Raw genomic sequence first — 27,322 nt, 5'->3', positions numbered from 1 at the left:
GCCAGCTGCTTTAACCCTCGCGTATAAAGCACGAGTGAACTAAACTATGATCAGCATTGGAAATTAAAAATTAATACCAGAAATGCATCAAGAAACACACAACGGAATTCACAGTTTAAAAATTTGGATTTAAAGACCGTCTTTGACGAAGTTTCTGAGTACACCAATCGACTCTTGAGGGTCGAATTAGGTAAAGTGGGTATTTTTCCGACCAAAAAGACGAGCGCGTAGCACAAGTAGAGCTTTATTTTACCGCCAAAACAATATGAATGTGAGAAGTGCGCATGCGTCAGAGCTGGCTGGATCTGACAAAGAAAAGTCTTGCGTACAGGCGATCTCTCTGCAAGTGCTCAAACCAGCTCTGGCGCATGCGCACTTCTCGCATTTATATAGTTTTGGCGGGAGAAAAAGGTTCTACTCGTCGCGCTGCACTTTTTGGTCAGAAAAACATCCACTTTATCATAATTCGGCCCTCAAGAATCGATTGGTGTGCTCAGAAACTTCGTCAAAGACGTTCTTGTACGTGGATTTTACATAATAATTTAAACATGGGACTAAAAAATTGGTTGCATTATTTGTCTCAATGAGGAGCGTCCAAAAATACATTTCAAGGTCCCTCTCGAAAACCAATGCAGATAGATATCATGTCTGTTCTAAATAATTTAATTTCAGTGAAATAAAGATTAATAATTAATTAATTAAGTAGAAAAATAAAAATGTAGAGATCACCATGCAGTTTTTTGAGTTTTTTTATTTTAAATTATTTTTTTTAATTTGTGAAATAAAATAATCAGCAGTGGTTTCCCCTTGGTCTGTCAGCCCATCAAGCCACGGCACTTGGGAGGCACACACACACGCATCTGTCTCATCCCTCATCGCGCGATCGGAAAGCAGCGTGGGTGTATATATGTGTGCGTGCCGCTTGCGTGTGTGTTTATAGACCAACATCTGCATTTCGGCCGACATTTGGCCGCGCGCACCGGCAGTTTTATGTGTTTTCTTATGCACTAGGCGTGCTGAGTGAGCCGCTAATGAGTCCGCCCAGATTGATCTCTGTGTATTTTTGTGGCAATCAACGGTGATGGAGCCCGCGTAAACAATTTGGTCAACCGCGAAATGAAACATCAACATCGCAGCCCGAATTTCGTTTCAATGCGCGCTGCCCCCTTTAAATGATTATTTTCGCGCTCGCCCAACAACGAGAGGTAAAATAAATACGCAACCAGCGGTTTATTTGGGGGAATTTCGAGGCAGTTTGAGAGACTCCTATCAAAACTGTTTTGACTGCAGCCCATTTTCCTAATCGGTGACTGACACGCGTCCAAATACACAATTGTTTCTATGAAATTGGGAAATGGTTAAATCTATTTTTATGTTAGGACCGGGCAGAAAAATATATAATAGCTGATAAAACAAACTTTTATCTTCATAAAAGCTAACAAGTAAAAGCACTTGATGTCAAGGGGCCGTTCAACCGAAAATTCAACAAATCGAAATTTTCCTATACCTCCATGAGTCAGCAAATTGCTGTAAACGAAATTTTGAAAGCTTAAAATAGCGACAGCTAACCTGGTTGACCAATTGCTGGAAAGGTGGTGCCGTCGGGTCGAGTCTATCCAGATCTGTGTGCAGGGCGAAGTCGGAGAGCGCCTTCCACGGTGGTTGATAAGATTGCACCTCGATTGGATTCATGCCCAGCGGACTCTCGTGCCGAACAGGACTGGACGCAATCATCGGCACTCCTTGCATGCTGCCGTAGCCCAACTTTCGGCCATCCTGAAATGGTAGAGAAATTTAACGTCTTAACATTAGACTTTGAAAGTATTAGCAGACTTTCAGAATTCGAAGTTTAAACAAATTTTAATAAAAATGATTTTTCATGTTAAAACTAGCAATGATTTGTAATTTATTGTATTTAACCCTTTCTTTTACAAAATTTGCATTTTGTGGAAAAACTGCAGTGTTGAATTTTCACTGCAAAAATAGCAAACATTGACCAAAAAGATTCGATTACCGGCTGAAAATAGTGATGACAGCAGCGATTTGATAGCAAGTTTTTTCCTCGTAGAAAGTTAAGCAAGAATGTTTATGGGGGGGGGGGGGCACAAATATAAATTTTTCAGGAAAAGATTGGTTTTTTATTATCTTTCTTCACAATAAGAGTTTTTATGCAATGTGCCGTTAAAAAATTTCAAAATTTACTTTGTATCAAACAAATATTTCAATTTTGTGACAAGCTCTGAAATGTATGTTGCCTAAGTTGTATAGTTGTCAATTTCTTAAATTAATCATGCTCACTTCTTGTTAGGAACAATTGTTCTGGGATTTTTTTTAAACGTTAAGCTATAAATTTTATGGAGTTTTCGCAATTCCTATATTGATTAATTGCACCATCAATCATCGTCTGGATTTATTATCAATAATCACTAAACTGATTTGAAAAAATGAGTATATAATTTCATAGTTGATTTTCGGTTACGTGTAAAATAGTAACCAATATATTCGGCCAATTTTACATTTCGGCCTTATGATTTCGGGTCCCTGAACCCACCCGAAATATTTATATGATAATTCCTTAGGGAGGGTTATAATGCAAAAGAAGCTTGAAAATTTTCAAATTTATTTAGGAGATGAATTAAATAGTTCTGTTTTTTTTTAACTCATTTCAATACATACACGTCAAAGACAAAATTTGTAGGGGGTGAGAGGGATTATTGTTTCTTTTTTGCGTGCATTTGGTTTTGGTTAAACGCGCGCGACAAGTCATCTGCAAATAATAGGAGGCCCTGGTGCGGCAGATGCGCGGCTTGAGTTTTATGTCATAATCATTGACTGCTGGCACGGCAGTGCATGATCATCGTCGTCATACAACAACAACGACGTGGGAGTGCGTGTGCGGTTCACCCTCTCATTATTCGGGGGCGCGCAGTGTCCCGCGGGAGGCTCCGTGAGCGCGGCGAGCGACCAGTGCACGAGCAGCGGCGGCGGTGTGGTGCTGCTGTAAAATTCACCGCACTGCGCCTTATGGGATTTGAATTATTATTTAGAAAAGGGGCGAACCACGGCGGGCGTACGCTAGCATCTTGGAAAATAAATAATCACGCTGCGGGCCTGAGTCGTTGTGGGAGAGATAGCCCGGCTTGCTTTGGCCGCCGCTGGTGCGCTGCGCTTCCCGGCTAACAAAACATCAAAGTGTTTGCTTTTGTCGACGAATTCAAACAAATCCAGCGGCTTCAAAGTGAAATTTCCACCAGCAGCAAAGTGAATAATTTATTAAATTCGGTCGGGCGCAAGGGCTTGTATATTAAATTCATCAAGCGGCATATCTGCTGGCGTACCTCAACAAATAGTATAGCGGTTTTCATACAGCAGCTTCGTATTTTACGAGAATGAGAACAGTGCATTAGGTGGAGGAGTTTGTTTCTCGAACTTAGCTAATTTTAATACATATTGAAATTAGACTCGATGTCATCATAAAATAATTAAAAAAAAAACTTTGAGACTCCAACAGAGGGAGGTGTCCGCCGGGGCCGTTGCAGCGCCACTGTGTAAATTAATCACTATTACCAAAACTTTTTGTCAGTAAAAAAACATTGCAAAGAAGACACTGTCCACCGAACAAATTTGCAGTTAAACGAGAGCTAATCAACCAAAAATAATGCTAACACACTACTGAATACGCGTACTGCTGTCAGAGCGATTATAGTGACTCTTAATTTTGTTAATATTAAGCAAAAACATTTGCCTGCTGAAATAAAACTATAAATTTTTAAAATAAGTAAAAATCCAAACCAGCTACAAAAAACGTCGCTTAAAATTAATTTACTTTGGCAAAAATCCAATTATTTATTGAAGATATAAGATATTGCTGCCTAATCTCATTCATTTTAGCATCGCCGCCGTCGCGTTTCAACCAGACAATAATATTTAAACAAGATAATCGAGGGAAATTATCAATTCCCCGTCATTTCATACAAATATAATAATAATCTTTCAACGGAACCACGCCTCTGCAGCTAAAACTACCCTTTTAGCGACCCTTGCAAAGCCGAGCAGCTCAATTTGATATTTTCATTACGCACGCATCAAGTCTTTGTGTGAAAACTGTGCTTGAAGAGAACAAGCAATTTTCCAATTTGGCCGGCGGCGTGCACTCGTTCACACTGCACTCTTTCTCGCGCCGTGCGCGCACTGCCTGTCCTATTGACTAAACAGCCCCCGTCGCGGAGCCGGCGGCGCACAAAACATGACACCCCCACATTAATCTCAACTTAAAAAGTCAAGCGTGCGCGTGTTCGGATGCGCGAGATTCTCAATCATCATTACCCGGGCCGCCGAATATCTATCCTGACGTGTGTGTGTGTATGTGCTGCGTGACTCACGCTCATCCCCCGTGCATGCAAACAACAGCAGCCGACTCACCCTCGCACTGACACAATAAAAAAATAAATAATAATAACAGCCACGAGGCGAGGCTGCATTAGAGTAATTAAAAATATCGATTTGCCGCTGGAACCGTCCGTCGGCGCTGGCTTTTGAGGCAAATCTCGCTTTCCCTTTGAACCTGCGAGTGTCATTGACCCCTAAATTGAAGGTGAAGACGAGACAACTATCGACATTGTGGTTGATGTTTCTCAGGCTTGGAAACAAACAAAAAACAGACAAAAATTAGGAAACACTACTTGTAAGATTTGGATAAAGGAAAATAAAATTTCAGGTCGAGATAAACCCTAAAATTTTTATGATTCATTGCTTCACGCGAGCGAGCTCTCACTGTTAGCTCCTAAACCCTATGTTTGAGTTATAAAAACAAACACTTCAGAGTGATTCCTTCTCAAATTTTTGCATTGGGGTTCTGATGGTGCCAATTTATAGCGAATAAAAGCGTACGGTTATGTGCGACGGGCAGAAAAGGCAAGATGGCGAGTCGGACCCGTTCGCGTCCATTGTGTGCGAGCTGTGCCGCGCGCAGCGTTTGGCACGGAGTGGCGCCTCGGTGCTGGCAAATGCCTTTTTCGTCCCATAATCTGCGCCAAATGACCCTATCCCGTCCACACAGCCAGTCAGCCAGCCGGGGGGAAAGTGGAAAAAAGAGAGCGAACGAGCGGGGCGCCGGCGCGAGCTGGAAAAACACCCAGACACACGACTGTGTAGCCGCTTTTGCTTCGGCCAACTAGGAAATGACATGGATCTCGGCCTTTCCTCTACACTGCAACCCCACGTTTTATGACTGGATTGAATGTTGAATTTGGAAATGAAAATTTTCCATTTTTTTCTTTAGCAATCAAGGATTTTTAGATATCAGTGAAATTCGAAATGCTAATTTTTTGTAAAGAGAAATGAACTTAAAAACAGATTCCCATGGCGTCTGAATTCGCCTAACCAAAAGAAACAAGTTAAAAAGAGGTCTATTGTAAATCTTTATATAAAATGATGACTAACAACTTCTGAAAAATCCACCTCAGCTCCCCAAGCCGAGGTTTAATAATTTATTTATTACCAGTTTCCCTCCGTCTTATATATTTTGTGTTAACTCATCCGTAAAGAATTTAGCATTCCTATAAATAAAATAAGACAATTATCCCTACGCTGAGATGTAGGCAATTTAATTTAAATTACGAAAAATTCACACAACGTGCAGATCTTAACCTGCTCTACACGTGAGGCTAAAAGTAAAAAAGAGAAAAACTATCTCGTGAGAGCAGCTGTTTTGCCCTTCAGGCCTAATCAGCAATATACTTAAAAACCAAATCCAAATCCAGAAACATGTGCAGAGGATTTTAAATCGCTGGTTGTTATCAACATTTCTGAGCACAAGCAAATAATATAGAACAAAAGTAATATAGTCATGTGAGCTCCCACAAATCGTCCTCCCCCAGACACAACTTGCAAAAATGTACGAGCCAAAAAATTCCATCTTTTTTTCAATAGGTGTGAAATACTGCTTCTTATACTTCTTATAAAGTAAAATCTCGATGAAAATATTTCCTTGCACCACGCAATGAAGGCTCAGAAATACATTCTGTCGCCCAATGAAAGCTATTTGTGAAAAAATTTGATTCATGAGTTTGTCATTGTCAGCAAAAATAATTGATTCGTTCAAATGATAAAATTCAAATCCTCTATATTGCAAGAGGAAAATAAATTCTGCAAGTACCGTCATCACACCCTAAATTTTCCAAATTAATCTATCCAACTGACAATTACTCTCGACAAAATTGTATTAACCTTGCTTTTACTTCTCATAAAATTTTAATTTAAGAAAAAATTGATCATATACTGCATCAGCATCTGGAGACCGCTCACCTTTTCCTGTTGCATCTGCTGCTTCATGAGGATGGCCTTCTTCTTGTCCTTGCACCGCTTGTTCTGGAACCATACTCTGATGACCCTGGGACTGAGGCTGGTCATCTCGACGAGCTGCTCCTTCATGAGGGCGTCGGGCCGCGGATTGGCCGCGTAGCAAGTGCGAAGGGTGTGCAGTTGCTTCTCGTTCAGTACTGTCCGCACGCGGGTTGGCTTGCCGTCCGTGGCACCCTTGTTGCGGCCTCCGCTGCTGCCGTGCGAGCCGCTCCCGCCGCCTCCTTCACGGCCCTTTGGGGAGCCAGAATCGGACGAATCTGCAAAAAGACAGCACGTGATTTTTTAAGCAAATTCTAATCCTCAATCGAGGCAAAGAAATAAAATTTAAATCAATCGATTTCATTTCCTCTCATTTTGCAAATTATAATTTTATTCTTTAGCTATAAATAAAATGTTGTGCTAGAAATTCATTTAGATACACTTAATTGACTCAATCGAGTTTTTCTGTTTTAATAAATCGTAAAGAACATGTGGATGTGTCGCGAGTGAGATAGAATTAATTAATTCTTATTCTTTTTTGCCGAAGCTAAAATTTTTGACACGGAGCAAAAAGTGCAGGCGAAATTAAGCTGATGCGGTGGCGGGCGATTCGCTTTGATCTCAATTATCGGTCGACAGTAAAAAGTCGGCAGGCGAGTCACCAAGCGGAGGGACAATAAAATTCATGCTATCAGGCTTCTGTGCACGCCAGCCAATCAATAAAATAAAAACGAGTGGAAAATGCTGGGAATGCCGAGCGTGGCGGTTAATTACCCCTGGCGGATGTTGGCGTTTTCTGTGTGAAATCGAAGCGAAAAGTCGGAGGGAAATAAATTTGGCAAAAAATCAATTAACACTGGCGCGAGCGGCAGAGCAGCGCAGAGAAAAGTATATAGCGAGAGGCGACCCTATAAAACGACGGCGGCGGCGTATTTTATCTTGTGGCGGCGCCATCGAGATGGCTGCGGTCGAGGACTCAAAGGAGAAATTCCCCTCTCATTGCCCATAAATTATAGAAATACCGCGCGCCGCACTTCGCCCAATATAATGTCGTCGCGCCACGCAGCGCTCGATGCTGTATTGGAAAATTCCGTTTTATTGCTTTCAAATTGGCTCTTTTCTAGACGCAGATCGTGAGGAAAAGATAAAAAGCGGTCGGACCAACATATATATGTGTGTGCGAAAATTGCTGCCAACAATTTGCATCTTTGTTTCGTGGTTGCGGCCATGCGTGTGCGTTTTTAGAGCAAAACTACGTGCTTTATGCTTCATATAAAACTTTATTAGCAATCGTATAAAGGGACAAAATTTACGACTGCAAAAATATCACGCTCTTTGCACCCACTTTTGACAGAAAATCTTTTCTTAATGTGTCTATTTGGAGACATAATTTTTAACATTTTATGTAACACAACCTACGCACGGGAAATATTAACAAAAAATTGTCTTCAACTTTTATTGAAATACGTGTACATATTTAAAAATCAAAGCTTTTTCTATTTCATCCGTTTGGGAATCATAGTGTGTTCTGTGTTTGATCGATTTTTCTGTGTATATATGGTTAATCTGTAAACCTTTTTTTCCCATCAGTGAGAAAATTTTAAAATTTAATTTGCAATTCTTTATACTTGTGTGTTTCTTGAAAATGTTTAACCCTTTTTTTTAAAAAAATCCATCTTTCAGAAATTTTTAAAGAGTAACGTTCCTGTACCGCGTCAAAAACCAACACATAAAATGCGTCAGCTAATATTTCCTGCTCTAAATAATCATATATATTTTGGGCAGACACCATTGAAACGGCAGGCCGATCCAATTAAAGTAATTGAGGAATTCCACGCTCGCCTTAACGTAATTCTTGGCACAGCCGTCGACCCGAGCCGTAAAACATATCAAAAGTGCGAGTTCAAAGAGCACATCAAAACACGTACACGGAAACAGAGGGCACATAATCGTGGACACTTTGGCAAATTAGTAAAAAAGCGACGCGCGTCTCTTTTCGTCCGTATATATAATATATAAACGCAAACACACAGCAAAGCACATGCATAGAGGGCTGCTTTATTATCGGTGTCTCTCGTCCGGCTAATCGCACTTTATGCTAGGGGATTAGGCCCGACTTTCATGTTGCTAATCCTTTGATGCCGACTGACCTTCCTGATCCAACAAACAGCGGTCATCACTTGATAGCTCGCATGCAAAATGGCCGGGTGTGTTCCATCACGCAACGCTCCTTTTGAGCGCCGCCAGCCAGCCAACGAGCCAGTCGGCGGCATGTAACCCTTTCTCATGCATTAATAAGCAGCGTCTCGTAACAGCAAAATGAGAGCTGTGTGTATAGCTTTTGCACCGAATATTGTGTGTTTGTGTCGTTTGCCTGTTTCTGGATGGCCAAACCAATTATTGGTGCCCATTTGAGGACATCTGCAATTAATTTCATCTCTGTCTATATCATAATTTCTGATTATAGGATTGAAACACAGCAGGAATAAGAAATTTCATCGCATTATTTGTTAACAATAGATCTAATTTTGAAGGGGAGATGGAAAAAAAAGTTCTCCATCAAATTAAATCGCACATAATAATGGAAGGCAGTTTTAGACACACATTTATTTAAAATCAAACCGGATTAAAACAATGACAAGACAGCTCTATTTACTGCACACTTATAAATCTTGGGTGCTTTCCGTAAGTGCAGCACAGCCGAACACTTGACTGCAAATTTGCTTTTTGTCCTCCGCTCATCATCGGGAAAAATTGCCTTTTAATTTTCTATTTTAACTAGGCATTATTTAAATAAACTGATCAAATTCTCCAAAAAATTTAGAAGACTTTATCTCTTGGATAATTTGTTTAAAAATTATTGAGATAATTGGAAGAGGTCGAAACTGCAACGAAAATCAAAGAAGGGGAAAAAAGTTTTTAAAGGGTGAATGGAGGAAAAAGTATCCACAATTAATCGCATGATGTGTAGTTCAGTCTGTGGTCCATTGCATTTGGAAATAACCCCAAACAGCAGTGTAGACTCGTCTACAGTTTTAAATTTAAATATTTTTATATAGCCTCTGTCATGATTTTTCTTACTATAAAGCATTATTTGATTAATCCATTTAAGTTTATAAAAATAATAACTAACAGAGGGGAAACGTATACATTGGTCGATCTTTGCCTGCGCGCTTCTAAATCGTGCCAAATGTCAGTTTCATACATTTGTAACAGATTATCAAATGTAACAATACAGTTATGTCCACACAGCAACTAGAAAGAGAATTAAATAAATGACAATTCTGTTCACTGGACTGCAAACTTTTGAGCCAAAGTGAAGTGAATCTCCCATAATTTATAATGCTTCTGTCCACAAATGAAATTTCAATCGAGGACTGACGACGGGGAAGAAATTTCCTTTTAATGGATTCAAACGAATTGTCCTCTCTTAGCTTCCGCATGCTAAATAAATGCTTTGTTCTGCAGCCTCCCTTTCGGTCCCGGGACGCGTGCGTGGATGAGAAATGATAATGAACGGCCGGAATTAATGGAGCGTGCGTGCATCGCATGCAACCGAAACGGATCTCGAACTGACCAGTTATATACATAAATTTTATATCGAGTCACTCGACCAGACTGACTTGAATCTGGTTGGCCTGTACCGGTAAGCTATTTCAATTTTATTCAAGGACTGAAACGTTTTCAAATTGCATGATATTTATTTGAAAAAATGAGTTGTATTTGAAATGTCGTGAGAATGTAGCGAATTGCCCATGCACGCGTATTAAAAAATTACAAGAAGTTTGATTAATCTCATGGAAACAGTCCACCAAGTTAATAAAACTTGGTGCCGATACGGATCCTGCAGCTGTTAAGAATTGCCGCCCAAAAGGAAACGCGACACCGAACTCAAAGAGTGCCGAATTTTCCACCTTTTTTTCTCACGCAACAGCCTATCAAAATGGGCCGCGCGCACAAAAGGCTGCGATTTTATCGTCGCCGAGCAGCGGGGTGAAAGAATTCGTCAACGAGCGCTTTATAGGTGTAATGTAGGGTGAAACGCTGGTTGCCGACATGCGATACACCCGCTCCGAGGGTGTGTTCCGCGTGCATGTATTCTGCTTCGTCTTTAGGCAGATGCAAGCGGCTTCCCTTTAATCAAGTCGATGTGCGGCGGCGCTTACTTTTCCATTCCACACGCTCGTTTGTACAAAGGGAGTTGCTTCTTTTGTTATCAGACTGATGCGTAAATATTATTGTTGAGTGAGAGGAAAAGAGAGTGCTTTTGCCTCCGCCGCCGCGCCGCGCTCTCTGCATGCACAGCAGCCCAGACTTTTATTCCCTCTTTGCACAAACGCAAGCGGCTCGGCTCAATTTCCTCCTTGGCAAAATTTTGACTCTCAAATTTGCCTCCACTTGCCTACTAAGTGGATGGGAAATTTTTTTATTGGCTATGTGAACCAGACGGTGATTATGGGATTTATTAGCCTGCGGGATTTTCGGAGCAGCTACAAAATATTTTGTAACACTTCAAAAAAATAAATGGCACCATTTAAAAATTAAAATATGCAAATTTAATTATGGGAAAAGGCTCTTGGTTATTTTCTCCACGATTAGAAAAAAATGAATACATGTGGTGACCATTTAATTAAAATTCTTCATTACCATCTTTTTAATCAACTTGCATAATCCGCATGAAGTACCTTACCAGGTGGTTTCATTCATTTTTCAAATCTAAGGAATTATTTTTCAAATAGATCTGATGCTGGTACGCAGGAAAATTGTTAAATGCGCGTGTATCTACTTTAAAACTACTTTTTTAACAGTTTTATCTTTGGTCAGTGAATATCCTCATCACTCAAAATTGTTCTTATCTTTTTCTTTGAATTTTTATAAAAAATTACTTTTCTGCGAAACAATGAAATTGTTATCTCTCCCCTTTTGTCAAGCCTGGTTTCACGCGAGTGTGGTTTGAAATTATAAATTTTGTTACACGTGTTACACAATTTTGGTACTTATTACAAATCAGGCAAAAGCTGCGCACGTGCCTAAATTTTAAAGTGGTCTTTTTGATGGCACTTCTGATACAATTAATTTAATTTAAGTGATGTGTTTGGCAGTTTAAATCTTTAAACACTCAAAGCTTTGATTCAAATACATGCTATTAGATAATTTTATGTACCTGCGTAATTACGTGGCGCAAACTGAATCCCTTCTAATATCGATCGAAAGAGCAAATTAACTAAATCAGTCGAAAGAGCTGCGCGGCAAAGATCAAACGCTCACGCGCGGCATCTTATCAAACGATATCCAAACATAAGGAGCCGAAAGGTCTGTCTTTATCAATAATCTGAAGAGAGGAGAACAAGACGATTAAGAAAAAATAATTATGACCAAGCACCGCGCACTCGAGCCAGCCATGGACAAGCGCGTCACTCTGTTCGCGACACAATTAATCATAATTGCCAACTAATAATCTCGGTCCATTATTTTCTCGTTTGGAAACTTATGTCGCCATCAATTTACCGGACTAAGTAAGAAGCCGATGGAGAGAGAAAATTGCTGATAATTCTGCCGCCAAGGAAGAAAATGCGTGGCTCCTATATCAATAAGGCGGTTTGATTCAGACTATATGATATTTGGAGTGCTTGAGTAAATATTAGGTCAAAGCTGCGCGCTGCTCTATTCATTCATTTTCGCCTTTTCCTCCAAAATTGTTCAAATATTGATCTGCGTGGATATACAGTAAAATCTCTCCACGAGGTATTTTCAAACCAATGAAACCCAAAATTTAAGAAAATCTGTAGCAGAAAAAACCATTCAAATTGTCCTAAATTAAAAGTATTTGATTTTTCTGGTAAGTTAAACTAAAATTCACTAAAATCAAGTTAAGAATTGTGACGAAAGTCGATTTTTTTAAAATTCAAATCAGTCTGTGGCTTTAGATTTTTATACATATTCGATTAGCGAGTTGACTCTAATTAACCTAATTAATGATTTAAAGAATTTTTTAGAGTAAATCTTCCTCCGTTATTGCGTGTATCGAAAACATGGCGAGTTTCTCTCAAGGTGAGCAATCAATTGCACAATTATGGAAATTGTTTTATTACTTCCAGAACACCCAATATAAATTCCTCGAGCAAATTGCTGCTTGGGCAGCTGAATGCACCAATTGTGGCATCTGACTTGCGTGTTGTCTTTTGCGACACAAGATGGAGAGACACGAGACCGACCACATAATTGCAGAAAAATATAATTACCTGAGTTGGAGGCCTCGTGGTGGATGGCGGATCTGCTGTTGCTGTTATTGTTGTTATTGTTGACACTGGAGGTGTTGTTGTTGTTGTTCTCGGTGCCGAGGATGCACGCCTTCTCCAGCACCTCGTGGTCCTCCTTGCAGAAGAGTCCGTCGTCGCGTAGCGCGAACTCGTCCCCGGGGACGAGTTGCCGCTCGCACGCCGTGCACCGGAAGCATTCGATGTGGTAGATTTTGGTCTTGGCGCGCATCACGAAGTCGCTTTTGCTAAAACTCTGTCCACACTTATCGCACTTGGTCCCGAACAATCTGAAAAATCACACACAAAGATCCCCTTTTATTGCGAGATTCCATTAAGCAAAGAAAAAGTATATGCGGAGAGAGCGAAAGGGAGGAGGGATTTTCGCCGGGAAAGTGCCGCGCGGCACGCAGCACGCACCGACTCGAGTCCCTCTGTCTTTGCTGCTTATAGTGTTGGGGTTGAGAATTCTAGACAGTTTTATTTCTGTATGTGTCCATACCACGCGGTTTTCCGAATTTTGAATGGGCGTTTTTATTTCAAAGCAAAATCTATTTTAGTAAATGACTAAAGAAAATTCCTTTCATTTCAGCAATTTGAAATAGATATTGATTTTGTTGAAACTCCCTGCGGGTATCCAATAAATAAATGCTTTTAAGAGTTAAGTTCACAAATAATTGTATTATTTGTATTTCAACAAATTCATCAACCTTTTAAAAATGGATGTGTGAAGTTCACAATGGGGACCATATAGCGAGTTTTTATTTCAAGTCCTGCAGGCTCAACGCGTGTTTAGTTTCCCATATATTGTAAAAAATCTCACGCCTCTCATGGTCTAGAATCCCCGAACTGACTCTTTTTGCGTGAAGGAATTCCCCCTTTCCCCCAAGAGGGAACGCGTCTTGAATTCGCTTTTCCACGAAAGAGCCATGCAACCGCAAACGAGAAAGCAAACAAAATCATTATTTCTGCCTTTTCCTGAGACTGTAGAAAATTCAGTGGTGCGTGCCTCGCCGCAAAATTAATGGCTGCCGTGTGGATTATGTAATTACACCTTGTTCGCACGAAAAGCCACACTGGCGAAAAAGGAGAAGAACGGGCTGAATTCGCTTTCGAGGAAGGAAAAGCTGACGGGGGCATGCAATTAAAATAATTAATCGCACATAATTTTAAAATTAGAGCAAAAGCTAAATGCTAATTACGAATTTTGGTTTGAAAGTATAGATTCGAAAATAACCATCTGCATTACGCATTTAAAATGATAGCCCATGAACTCTTTTAACTCGCCACTTTTGGCAAGCAAGGCGGAAAAGTAACGCTCTGTGTGGTCGGAGCAAACCAATCGCCCGCGGTGGCAAACTTGGCAATCTTTTGGCCGGAATTATATTCCAGGAGATTTAGTCGGCAAAAGTTTTGATCAAATTATCCGTGGCGCCCCCACAATGAAACTCTCGTCTGTTGAAAATTTCATTACGGCCGACCCTGGTGCGGTTTCCCTTTCTCTCTATCTGGTGTGCGTCTCTGCGGAATCTGATCAAGCAACCGGGTCGGCGGATGAAAAAGTGCTGGACGAGATTACTTTGATGTTTGTTCTGGTGCGTGCGACCGTGAAGCATCAATTCTAGCAGCAACCGATAGGGCAAATTTCCGTCCTTTGAAGTTTTGCGGGAGATGGACAAACCAGTGAGAACAACAAATGGACCAAAATTGCGTTTATTAGGGCTGTTTTTTACCACGGAAAAAGAGCATCAAGAGAATCAATACGCATCCAAGTTAAAAAAATATATTTAAAGAAAGAAAGAAGGAAATTCATTTGTTCAATCGCATATCATCAATAAATAAAATATATTTTCTTCTTTTTGTTTGGGGATCGGATCGGTGATTTAATTCAGTTCAAGCAAGATTTCACAAGCAGATTGTCCGCGTTTCCCGGTGAAGGCAAGGAAGTTGGCTTTCCCTTCAAGGTTGATCAGACAGACAGATCGTGTGGTCCATGGCAAGGGGTGCAAAGTTTCCTGCCGTCCTCGTTCCTCTGCCTGAAATAAAGCTGGGTCGCATCTCGCACGCAGACTGGCTCGAGAGCTGTCAAGGTACAGCGGTGATCGAGTTTCTCTGTTTGCCCTCGCCACCCACCCGTCCTGGAGACCACCCTCGCAGCAGCTGACTCGAGCTCGCAGGGGTATTTATTTCGTCCTGTCAAACAGTGCAGCCTTGGTGCGTAGGGAAGTTTGCAAATGTGCTCGGGACGTTCGGTTTTGTGGTAAATGCGTTCATACTTATTTCATGAGGTGTGTAAGATTAAGTAATCCTTGTCAATGGAAGCAAATAAAACAGTTATTTCAAACTAAATTGTTTATTTTTTTAAATCAGTTCACATTTTATGCAAAATTGAACATGGATGTAAAATGTAGTCGTTTCTGGGGGGGGGGGGGGGGAATTCAGTTTACAACATTTAATTTTTTATATATTGTTAAACTTGCTGTGAGTACTATACATCGGTTAAATTTGTTTTCCGTTAAAATTATTATAAGATAAAGGAAATTTCCAAAAGGGGGAATTGAATATAGAGTGCGTGGTACCAGAAGTTTTATACGCCATATTCTGCGGAATATAAAAAATATATATTCAGGCTGACCTTTATTATAGTTGATTGGTTTTGCAGATCTAACAATCGATTTGAAAACTGCGTAAGAACAACAGAAAATTTCACGAATTGTATGATAGACCCCTAACACTATACAGAGGCCACAGAAAATAAATCAATAATCAGTTTGGGCACAAAAGATTGCTGGTTATTGTGTGAATTACTACTTTTGTCTTAATTGCTTAATATTCTTGCTGAGATATTAACAGTCACTATATAGAAAAATGTGGTTGATCCCGTCATATAAGCGTTCCAGACGCACAATTTCAGTTTGCAAAATGCACCAAAGTGACGTCATTGCCGGTGGGCGAAATGTGGCACCGCTCAAAAGGCAGCGGCGAATAATGAAGAAGCAGCAGTAGTTGAGCAAAGAAAATATAGCTGAGGGAGCAGTGTGTTGACTTAACAATACTCTCTCTCACTGCTGCCGCCGCGATGTTTGTTTGCTTTGGCGCGGTCATCTCTGTTTGCAGCCGCCCCTGCGAGAGCCGCCTCCGAGAAGCGGCGGCCCCCTTTCCTTCCGACCCATTCTTCTACAACTCATACTTGAGAAGACTCGTGTTTTATTATTGTAGCGCGGCGTGCACGGTGCGCAGTCAATCAAAATTGCCGCTTTTTATGACGAGTCCGACCAGCATGTGGCCAAAAAATGAAAACAAACCGCGCGCACATATGTGACAACATCTCTCTTTCACTCCCAGCCAAGCGAAAACCATCCAGCGAGAGATAGAACATCGCTGTTGTGAATAATTTTGTCATTGTAGTCGGCACATCCGCAGCTACCGCACGATTTTCGTCCTGGCGTCGTGATAAAAGTGTCACTTTCGGTGGGAAGTGGAAATTAATGGCCCCCACTGTTGGGTCGCACGCACTTTTCTGCTTGGACTGATTTCTCAGCACTGTTCGTCTTTTTTTATCGATTTTCCCTTGGGCCTTGGATTTGTAATTGAAATTCAGCCGTTCATACCTTGGCGAAAATAATTCCAGGAGGGCTGTTAAAATCCTTATTGTATATTAAACGCGTTTTTGAACGGTGTATTAGATTGCAGATAGGAGCGTATATGGAACACCGTTTTAGGCGACGCTTCCTGCTGGCTGATTATGGCAATGATAACGCCAACTTTGTTAACTTGCTTGATTAAATGGGTCGTAAAAGAGTGTCCATATACATGCAAAAATTTACAGCTAGAATGAATTAAAACGAATATATTATTGAAACTATTATTGTCTTTACTTCCACGCACCAGAAAGACTGAAGCAAATTTTCTGCTCTGAAAAGGCTAAAAACCTTCAAGCGTTGAGATTGCAAATCAAAAAGTGCAAAATATTTGTTACATCCCCACTAAAAATTTTCCGTGAAATCAAAGAAACAATTTAAGAAAGCGAAAATTATTAAAAAAATTCGCAGTTTATAAATTAAGCAGCTTTGGATAAACTTCATGGTTTTATGCATTGGATGCAGTTTGATTTTCATATTAGGGAAAGACGGAAGCTCAAAACCATATCTAATTTTTCCTTTTTTGCACCACCTCTTCTAATTCAGCTTTTTATAGTTCCTAAAATTGTTTACTGAGTGCGGTTGCAGTCACTGCGAGCATGACTCGTGTGTGCAACCCAAATTTCTCCTATTTTTCCAAAAATAAATTTTTTGAATCACGGTTCACATGTATCCTAATTTTTTCACATAAAGGAATTTGTGAACCACACGAATTTATATAGTAAGTGGTTGAAGGTTTATTTAAAAAGGTGAGATTTTTCCTGAATCCTAACTGATAACATCGCGTGCGGCTCTATAATATTTCAGAGTTGATATATAATCCTCGTTTGTTGATATTGAGGACACGGGGTTTGGAGTGCGAGTTTTGGCTGTCAGATGAAGAAATACTCACCGCACATAATCTCTCTTGCAATAGGTCTTGCCATCTCTCACAAAGCAGGTACAGTTTTCGTCGAGGAATTGGTGACACTCGGCGCACTTGAGACACGCGGCGTGCCACTCGAGGTCGGGTGCTACCCTCAGGATGTATTGGTCGTGAATTTGCCCGCCGCACCCTACGCAATGGCTCAGTCTCCGTTTTTCTGCAACACGAGAGATGCATCCGTTGAGAACTGTGAACGATAAGGAGAAAAATGCGTTAAAAATTTTATCAACAGCATCTGAAAAATAATAAAACTATATTCATTTGAAAAATGATTGTAATTTAACCATCTATTAAGATTGGAGACTTTAAAAAATTTCTATCTTCTTGAATATTTAGGCCAGATTTGTCTACAAATCAAATGGAAATACCAGAAGCAGAGGCGGCGGTGCCACCCGGTCGGCCAGGCAGCCACGAGTTAAATTTAATTTCAAGTGAGTGTGCATGCACCAGGGGCACCGGCGCTTATTTACGGGCGCACCACTTGAGGAGATTTTATGTTGTACCATATTTAAAATGCACCGCACGAGCCGTCTCGCCATTAAATCAGTCGACAACCGCCGAGCGTGCATGTTTACTAATATCGGGGATTAAAAATGAAATTCCCAAATCCGCGCCGGCTTGGCTGTGCCAGCGAGAGGAAAAACACTAAGTTTCAGGGTGATTTAGTGCCATTCGCGCGCGCCAGCTCTCTTCAAAGGCCTATTAATTAATAGGCGATTCGCGAGCCACGAGTTCAAAGGACATTCCCAGCGCAATAAAACGCTCTGCTGCTTTTTCATTGCTATTTGCCAAAAAGTGTCTGTTTGTGTGCTCTGCGTGTTTTTCGCGTGGACCGCTAAAGCAAACACTCGACTTGGCTTTGATTTCGCGCGGATAAACACTCACTGATGATTAATGCAACCTAGCACCTGCGCCGACCCGTCCCTATAACCGTCAGATTTGGATATTGCATTTTTCTCTACACACGTAGTCGATATTCTGCATAGCTCCAGCGTTGCGTGCAAGCGGTGCAAATATGCATTCTTAACGAGATATGTGCATAAAACGGGAAAGAGAAACTATAATCGAGTAGCCAGATTGGTTTTATTTAATGTGATCACAATCCATGAAGAGACATTCAGTGAAAACTTCCATATTGGAATAATTATTATAATTTCCTCTATACGGCACAAGATAGGAAGTAGGTTTCTTTTGCATGCCTTCCAACACACGTATCTCTAGGGCTGTGAATTTATTTTATCTTATTACAAATAAACAAAACTTCAATATTAAAAGGAGGTTTTGTAAAAATTAGTCAACTAATTTAAGACTTATTTGAGATGGTTTGTAGCCTTTGGAATTCTCCCCTCTCTACGGAAAATCTCCTTTGATTTTTCAAAAAATATTTTAAGATGCCAACAGGATGCTATTTGTTTAGGATTTAAATTTAAAAAATATCAGAATGTATGGAAACCCAGATTTTTTAATGAAATTAAATTCAGCATTAATTAAATTATAGATAAAAATAAAGTGTATTTGGAATGGCTATGAGGTTTCCAGTTTAATTTTCTGAATATACTTCCATAATTCTTTGAATGTGATGTATTTGCAATAAGTTTTTGTTGTTGTTATGCTAAAAGAGCTGAATTAGTAAATTATTAATCGTTTTGGGCGGTTTGAGACGATTTTTGGTCTGACCTAGAATAACCTGATGACCTAAAGTAATTTAATATTTCTTGCATTTTTGGTAGTCCCAACGACGAGCTAAAAATTTCGACGGTTTGAATTTTTCTTTTCATCACATCGGATAATAATAATTAATTATAATTTTTGAACCTTAAAAAATTGAGACTAATTATAGGATTTAAATAATATTTTAGAACTTAGCTTTAGAAAATTTAGATAACATTATGACAGCTCTTGTGCATAATATGCGCTTGATAATATTGATACGTCTCTTTTTCTCTGCGGTTTCTAACATTTAATTGAAATTGCATGTTAAACTTCTATATTCTTTTTTCTGTCCTTCACGGCGGGAGAGGGATGCGATGTTTTTGCAAGTTGCGCGCGGTGTGACATCACAGATCGACGAAAAACGCGCCGACAAACAGCAAAGCAATTTTCTCACTCAAGTGAACGAACAGTCGCGAGTAAAAAATGCCCGCGTGACGAGCGACAGAGTGTGAATTAATCGGCCACGAAATTGGCGCGAGCACACAATCACACAAACATATGCAGAGCAGAGAGAGAAAGAGAGAGACACTTCTTTTTCTGCACGGCGACTCTCCTAAGCTAAGCAGCGTTTCGAGAGACGGCTCGGCCTCGCCGCGAGCAATAATTATTTTCACCCTTGTGTGTGATATGTGATGAGCTGCAGGACGGATCTCTTTATATAAACACGTACGCGGGGCGGACACTATAGGTACACAGCAGGAGCCCGAGGAATGTGTCCCGCTCTGCTTTTGGCACCGGACCGCGTTTCACAAGTGGCCCTCCGCGGTTGCTGTTTTCTCAGTCTGTGGTACAACGCCGAGATTTTGTCTGTGAGCTGCGCTCGTCACGATTTTACACCAATTACTCAGCCGCGCGGAAGCTCCTCTGCCTTTTCTGTCAGTTCGTGACTCGCTTAACCTTAACAGAAGTTTAAAAAGCAAAATCGAAAATTTATTTCGCGATCAATTAATTATTTAATATTTACCACACGGCGTTTCAAGGTAATATTTTGAATTACAGACGAGACTTGAAAGTATTTTTGATGTTTCACTCGATACATTTGTCATTTTATAAAAATAATCAAATTCAAAAGTGCCGTACAAGAGAATAAATGACTCATAGTGAATCTGTGCAAAACTTGAATTATCACATCACTTCAGTGTTCCCGCCTAGTGCGTTTAATATAATTTTCTATCATAAAATTTTGCCTGAAGAGGGTAGAAAAATGTAAATTAATTAGGAACACACAGGCTCCGAAAAATTATAGAATTTGAAATTATTTAAAAATAATGTGGATATCAGGGTGTCATTGGAATTTTGTTCAGTTGGTCTCTATGCACGTATTCTGTTGTTCTAATAACTGTTAAAGGTCTTGTTGATGCTTTGATATAGTTACATTTTTACAAGAAAGAAAAATACAAAAAGAAACTCAAAAATCAAAGAATAAATTAATTCATCTTATAGTCTTTGCTGTACCTTGAGTAGTGATGAAAATTTTGTAAACTGGCTCCTCTCTTTGTCCAGTATTTTTTGCTGGCACGGTGGCTGGTTCTAAACATTTCAAACGATTTCAAATTTTAGCTAAATATGCAAAAAACTAAAATATATTGCGGCGTCTATATCTATAATTCTCACCCTGTCTCCGTTTAAATATATATCTGCTTGTGAAATTCTCATCTGAAATATCCCAGTTTCAAAGACAAATTAAAAAATGTTACTTTAAAATTCATTTCAACTAAAACAGTGTTTCGCATTAAGGACTTCATTTCCTCTTTTTTTATTAACATAAATCAAATTTTGTCCGCACGTTCGCCCTTTGCTTTATCAATTCAAAACGAAACCAGCACCAACTGTATAATTTATTTTATTTAAATATAATATTGTTATCTGACCGTTATACAGTGACACATTAAGTTTCCGAGTTGGCGCTTATCACTCTGTTATACGGAGTTTCCAACATTGGAAGCGCATTTGGCGTTTGGAGACAGCTGGCGTGGCGCGCGGCTGCAAAGATCGAAGCGGCTCGGAGAAACATCGATTCTCGAGCGCCGCGGCTGGTCATTTGCATTTCCATATTTGGTTTTGCCTGGCGGGTTGATATTGCCATGGTAAATTATTTTATTATTCCCTCAGTACGGGCGCTCGGTGCGGCTGCGATTGGTTCTCCGGGATGTGTGTCCCGCCTCTCGTGCGCCAAGCAGCACCAAGTCTTGCTTGCAGCACTGCTCGATATAACACACACACACACACACACACCGTGCGCGCTGTTCGCTCTCTCGGCCACGCAGATCCTCTCTCATGCCCATGCAGCCAGCCAGCGACCACCCCTTGTTCGAAGCTGCTGCTGCTGCAATCCCTCCGCATAAAAACACAACCCCTAGAGAGAAGCACCCTTCACATAATTGGCGAGAGTGCGCGTTCATAAAGGAGCTAAAAGCGGCTCGTTTTTCCGAAAATAAAAGTACAGTGCCGCGCGGCTATATTGTGTATCGACTCCCTCTTTCCCGCCTCAGCCGCTAATGTGCCTGAAAGAATGAATTCCTCCTAGCCACCGAGGGGGATTTTCACTGGGGGAAATTTAACTTTAATCCGTCCATCTCTCCATCTCAAGAGTACGGATATAATGAATAAAAAAAATTGCAAACGCATTTTTCCAAGTCTTGTCGTTTTTACTTTGAAATAGGAATTTAAGATATCAACTCATAATTCAATTTTGAACAAAAAAATGAAACTATGTATATCAAGAGATTGAAATTGATTTATTGAGTTGGGTTATGCCACCTCTATATGTAATAATTTTCAGTTTTAATACACTAAAAACTCAGCAAATACCAAGCAAGCATTTTTCCTTTTGTTATTTGAGTGGTAAAATCGTAGTATGATCAGCTGCCAGAGCTGCACACTGCATCGCACTGTGGGCCAATTTCCCTTTCTGTGAAAAAAGCATTTGAATTTTGCATTTTTAATTCAATTGAATAGGTATTGGCATTGGCACACACAGAGAGAATCAGCTACGGTATATATAAAAAAAAGAATTCAATCCAAGCATCAGGGGTTTAACGAAATTTCATCACTTTGCTTTTCTCTTTTTTACTGTCAGTAGTTGGCAGTCAATTGCTTGCAACGATCAGAAATTCAAAAGGTCCTGCAGGTATAAAAATGCTTTGTTATATTTTTGTTGTGTTCTGGATGTGGATGTATGGGGCACAGTTGCCCTGCTGATCCGTAATAAACCAAAATTTGAATCTAAAAATACTGATGCACAAATTTTGTTTTTCTGGTCAGCCTGAAGGGGTCGTAAATGCATATAATATGGCTTTATTAATTTTTCAACGTAAATCAGGAATAATCATGAAAGATTTTCTTCTCTTCAAAATTGTTTTACTTTTTTTAGTCCACCATTCTCGGTTTCAATTCCTCGTTGAGGAGTCTCAATACTTTTTCTTTATTCATTGTGGCTCAACTTGTCATTTTACAACTGTTAGCATTTTTGCCTTTTGTTTAATTTCCGCATTTTCTCTTTGTCCATATCTAAAGGTCTGAATATTATATAATACAACCTTTATCCAAACAATATTTAATTAACTCATTAGATTAGTGATTTTCAAATATCAAGCAATGCTACTTTTAGTGTGAATAAAACTGACCTGTTGAGTTATTATTTTTTGCCACCTTTTTCAAGTTGTGTTCATTCAATTAAAATTGTTGTATGATATGCGTGCTTGGCTTGGCATTATATAATATTTATCAAACCAAACAATAAATTACATCTATCTCAAGGGTGTATTCTATTGCATGCAGTCACATAAGTCTGTCACTTTTATCAAATGCAAAAATGATAAAGAGGAAGTCCCGGTTTCATAATTAAAGTGACACTGACACTGCACTCGAGCCTTTGCAATAAATTTCGCAAAAGTGTGAACGCGGCGGCATGACAAAACGGTGAAGGACGGGCACTAATGAGGCGCGATAGAGCGGCCGCGGTGCCTTTGTTTGTGGCAGGCACCAATTATTCAAGAGGAGGAAGACACAAAGTCGCGCGGAGCAAAAGATGAGCGACTAGGATGCTTGCCTGGCTCCACGCTTATCTAAGGCGCGGCGCGCGGTCTTGTCCACAACCAGACTGGCTTGCTCAGGTCGAACAAGCAGTTTAGGAACCTTTTTACTGACATCCTCCTTCTGATGACAAGCGCCGCGCTCTCAGTCAGAGGAGTTACGTCACCGCGTGGCCGCTCGACCATTCCAGCTGACACATCATACAATGCCGCGCATTTTGGGGTTGAATATATTTCTGAATCGGGTACTAGCGCCAGATTGGCGCCACGAGGTCGCTGTTAAATGTGCAAGTTGCGAGGGGTGCATCGTGCGGCAGCGCGTCAATCGTCTCGTTCATATACAGGGAATAAAGGTGTAACACATAATAGTTCATTAATTATTTCTTACCTATAGGTAAATAAACTTTCATTATAAATATCTTGAATGTTATTTAGTTGCTCTCCATTTGACAATTTGCTACAAGGACGTGTTAACATTAACCATAAACCATCAGTCATTTCAGGTGCAGGCAGTGCACAATGTATGCATTAAAAAAAACTTATGAAAACTCAAAAAAAAATATAAAATTTGAAACTTGATCTCATGTCTCACAATACAATTTTGAACTTGGAAATAAAAAATATTTATAAATTATATTATGTTAGTTAAATTTTTAAGATTAAAAGTACGAACTCTAAAAATGCATGCAAATACCGCCACGCAAATTTTATTGTTCTAAAGATAAACTTCAGTGAGGTGAGATATTAAATTTATTTTAAATTTTACGGAGCTTTCCTGTGTGTTACTTTCCTTTCTGGCTTTTTATATTTTCATTCAAAAATTCTGTCTAACAAGAATATAGTGCAATTTTAGTGTGTAACAATGAGTTTCCGATTATGTATGCCTTCAAAATTATTTTTGTAACTTTTAGCATATATTTGTATAATTTACCTTTCGCCTAGAAGACCGAATTTGACTCGTTTTCGTGTGGTTGAAAAATTCCAAACGAAAGCATAAATAACGCGTTGGCTGTCTGTTTTGTGGTGATCCTGGCGGTCACTATTAAGAGCCAAAGGAGATTCTCGTCTGCCTGTGTATCAGAGGCGAGGAATTCCTTTGTCGGCGGCGACGGCGACTTGTTATAAATCGGCCTTCGAGGTGCGACACCTCGCCTACCGAGAAACGTACACAAAAACGGGCACCGAATTTTGACAAACGGCACCTAATTTTTGGGTAAAACTCTGCTGCCAATAAAAACATCAACGGGCTCTTTGTGTGTAGCTGCGCGGACGAGCAGGTCTCATCACGCAGCTGCGACTATATAGCTCTTCTTAATCCTCTCTTTTAATATTCCGCGAGGCAGAGGCTGATTTTTACGACGACGCCGCGTTTTCATGCAAATCGCATCGCGCACGGAAAATTGGTGCACAAGAGAGGGACCTGAAACGAAAAAAAGACGCGCTGCTGCTGCATGCCCTCTCTCGTGGGCTCTCCAAGCCGATCATAAAAATTATACTTTACAACGCCGGCGTCGCCAAAGTCGATACTTTTTTATACGTTCGCAATGATAAATGCACGCGTGCGGAGGACGTAACGTAAAAATTAGCAGCGCGGCGTCTTTTCAGCTGCAAAAATGGAAATTTATGTTAATCACGCTGCAGTTCTGTTTTGAGTTGGCGACTGTTGCCCGAGGAAGTGGGGAAAAATATAACTCTCGTAACTCAACAAATATGGATATTGAATGAAACGCAGTCTGTTAGGTTGATTTCAAGAAACACACACACACAAGTTCTTCCTGTGTAGATCAGTAAATTCCATCCACTGAGTTTTACATCCGTCGTCATACCTTGTTTCATTTCAGTGAAATCACTGCCTTGTTTGTTGAAATTATTGGGAAAACATCTTTCAAAGGTTGGAGTTCACGTTTTTAAATGAAATGATTACACCTCGTGATGAATGGGACGATGAAAAAAAACACATTTGTAATAGAAATCAAGCAGGTTTCAAACAGGTGAGCATAGTTTCCTGTATTTTGAAGTAATTTAAATTAAAATATTATGCCACGTTAAACAAATGAGACAAATAAGTCTATATGGGATGTTGTGACACCACTGATATTACATCCACACTCTATGTTAGAAATATTCATTTATGACTCAAATGCCGGTAGACAAAATATTTAAAAATATCCCTCTCAGAAAAAACTTTCCCTTTTATTATATGCACCTCTATTATGGTTCAATCTGTCATAATTTTATAGGGGGGTACTAAAATATTTTGACAGGGTCAGGCCTTTGTCTCGGTGGAGATTTTAGGGTAATACCTAAACCCTGACACGTTTTGCAGCGGAGGTTCTGAATAAATTATTTTATTTATAGCAGCATCGTCTTGGGATGGAACAATGGCAGACGAATATTGCACACAGTTTCTTTATTGAGGTGCGTGGACCCTTAAATTTGTTGAGTGAAAAGGTTCCCTCTTGGAGTCCGCCAAGTTGGCGCCTTGTGTACAAGCAGATTAGGCGCGCAGCTCCTATGATCACACACAGACACGAGATGATGTTAATTCCGTCGCAGGTGACTCGAGCGAACCAAAATTACGGACGAGAAGAAAAATTCTTCTTTCTTTTTTATCAGGTGTGCTGCGCGGAGAGGGCCACTTCTTTATTTTTCCCTTTTGCAGCGAGCAGCTCAAAAATATAATACAGGAGGCAAATACAACTCGGCTTAATTTGGGATTATGTCATATTTGTCTTGATCTTGATATGTCAATGATTTATTCAGCCCCCCTCACGTATATACTATTTATTTTATTATCTTCTCGGCAGCAACGGCTTTGCTCCTTGTGTGCGTGTGTGAAAAAGAATCTTCTTAATTCCTTGCTCGCGCAGCAGCACCTCCAAATATAAATATATATACGATGGCACACACTAACAGATAATGTGCGGCCACTATATTTATGTTTCTCCCTTTGTGCCAGTCCTTTTCATAACCCGCGACCGTGATATCTGTCTGATTTTTGTAGCCACCTTTTTCAATTCAAGAGCTCGTGACTTTCAACAGGTCAAGGCGCGTTATGGCTTCTGGATTTCGCTCTGAGCTATTTATTATTTTGCAACATTGAACACGAGTGATCAGGCAGCACCAATTAAAAGCTTACTTGTTACAGTTACTCATTCGTCTGTAAAATTATCGTATAGATATAAATTACTGTCATACATCACAAACCTTATTCGCATCTAAAACTTGAATTGAATATTGAGTTTACTACTTCATTAATTAATATCAAAAACAGGCACGGGAATCAGAGCGGAAGTGCCTGCATGCAAATTAAATTTTGAAATTCGTTAGTGATCGCTCATGGGAAAAAAGGCGAGTAATCGATCAAATTGAAACATCTTCTTTGTGCAAAAACGATCGAAACAAGATTGCAAAAACAGTCTCCGGAGTGTCACTTCGATTATTTCAAATGAATGAATCTAAACCCATTCTGGCGGGCGATTGTTTTGGTCTGTTATTGATTTGGCCGCGGCCGGCGGCGTCGGAGGCGCACCTGATTCAAACACCCGTGAAAAGAGCACACCTACGTGGGCCCACGCCTTACTTATTTATTATGCCGCCTTGCTTTTCGCCTGATTAATTGGTTGCCTAATTAAATTTTCACTGCGGCAGTTTCCTGTTCTCGAAATTCTCTGTGCTACGCCGGCTCCACTGTCAGCATCTTTCTCGCCGCGGGCGCAGCGACCAAGACCAGTAGTTGGGCTGCTGCGAGCGTGTATTATAATATGAGGGTCCCCCACTGGCCTCTCTCAGCAGGTGCCCTTACACGGATGGTATTATTTTCCACAGGCACTAGTGATGATTTACGTCCCAAACATGTGACGAGAGACTAAGTTTCCTACACCGCTTATGGTGCACATTATAATCAGTCGTTTCTCAAACGTTATTTTTTTTAAATTATGAGTTGGAGTTGGTATTATTGACTTAAAATATTTCGTAGCTAGAAATTTTATATGGTATGGTGGCGTTGGTTTTTAAAATTTAAAGCTTCCTAGGTATAATATTTAAAATTAACGAATGGCTGAACTCTGCGTGATAATTAATGTAGAGAGGTATTGATGTGTAATTTAGAAAGGAGAAATTAAATCTCTGAAAAGCGGGTGTTTCAGCTCTTCAGTTGTGGCCAGAAGTATATATAAAATACAGTAATGGTTGTGGTATTATATTTCAATTTTCAATTTCATTTGCTGAGTAAATGCATTTTTTTAGGCTTTCAGGCGAGATTTTACAAGTATGTGTTTGATGCAACTGTTGAGTAATATTTCTAATGAAATTTCTAGAAAAGGTTTAAGTATTTACACTGCAAGTCAGCAGTGATAATCTCAGCAGCTAGATTTTCTCACCGATGACTCGTGGTGTAACTTCTGATTG

At 40.0% G+C, this 27,322-nt stretch overlaps 1 protein-coding gene across 6 annotated transcripts in view; it reads right to left on the bottom strand.

The window, feature by feature from the left end:
- Positions 1–27,322, bottom strand: part of tup (LIM1_Isl and LIM2_Isl domain-containing protein tup) — a 45,989-nt gene that overhangs the window by 5,047 nt on the left and 13,620 nt on the right. For 2 of the 6 annotated variants that reach the window (XM_065478213.1, XM_065478214.1), the window contains exons 2-5: positions 17,133–17,352; positions 12,585–12,889; positions 6,307–6,620; positions 1,570–1,776 (exon numbers count right to left, since the gene is read on the bottom strand). In XM_065478213.1, the coding sequence (XP_065334285.1) occupies positions 1,570–1,776; positions 6,307–6,620; positions 12,585–12,889; positions 17,133–17,352 (1,046 nt within the window). Of the gene's footprint in view, positions 1–1,569; positions 1,777–6,306; positions 6,621–12,584; positions 12,890–17,132; positions 17,353–20,333; positions 20,409–27,322 lie in introns of all 6 variants that reach the window. The other 4 variants (XM_065478210.1, XM_065478211.1, XM_065478212.1 and 1 more) reach the window with 4 other exon arrangements.

Source organism: Cloeon dipterum, chromosome 2 (assembly GCF_949628265.1).
Source record: "Cloeon dipterum chromosome 2, ieCloDipt1.1, whole genome shotgun sequence".
Lineage (NCBI taxonomy): Eukaryota > Metazoa > Arthropoda > Insecta > Ephemeroptera > Baetidae > Cloeon > Cloeon dipterum.
The sequence above is the reverse complement of the archived record's forward strand: the minus strand, read 5'-3'. Positions and strand labels throughout refer to the sequence as shown.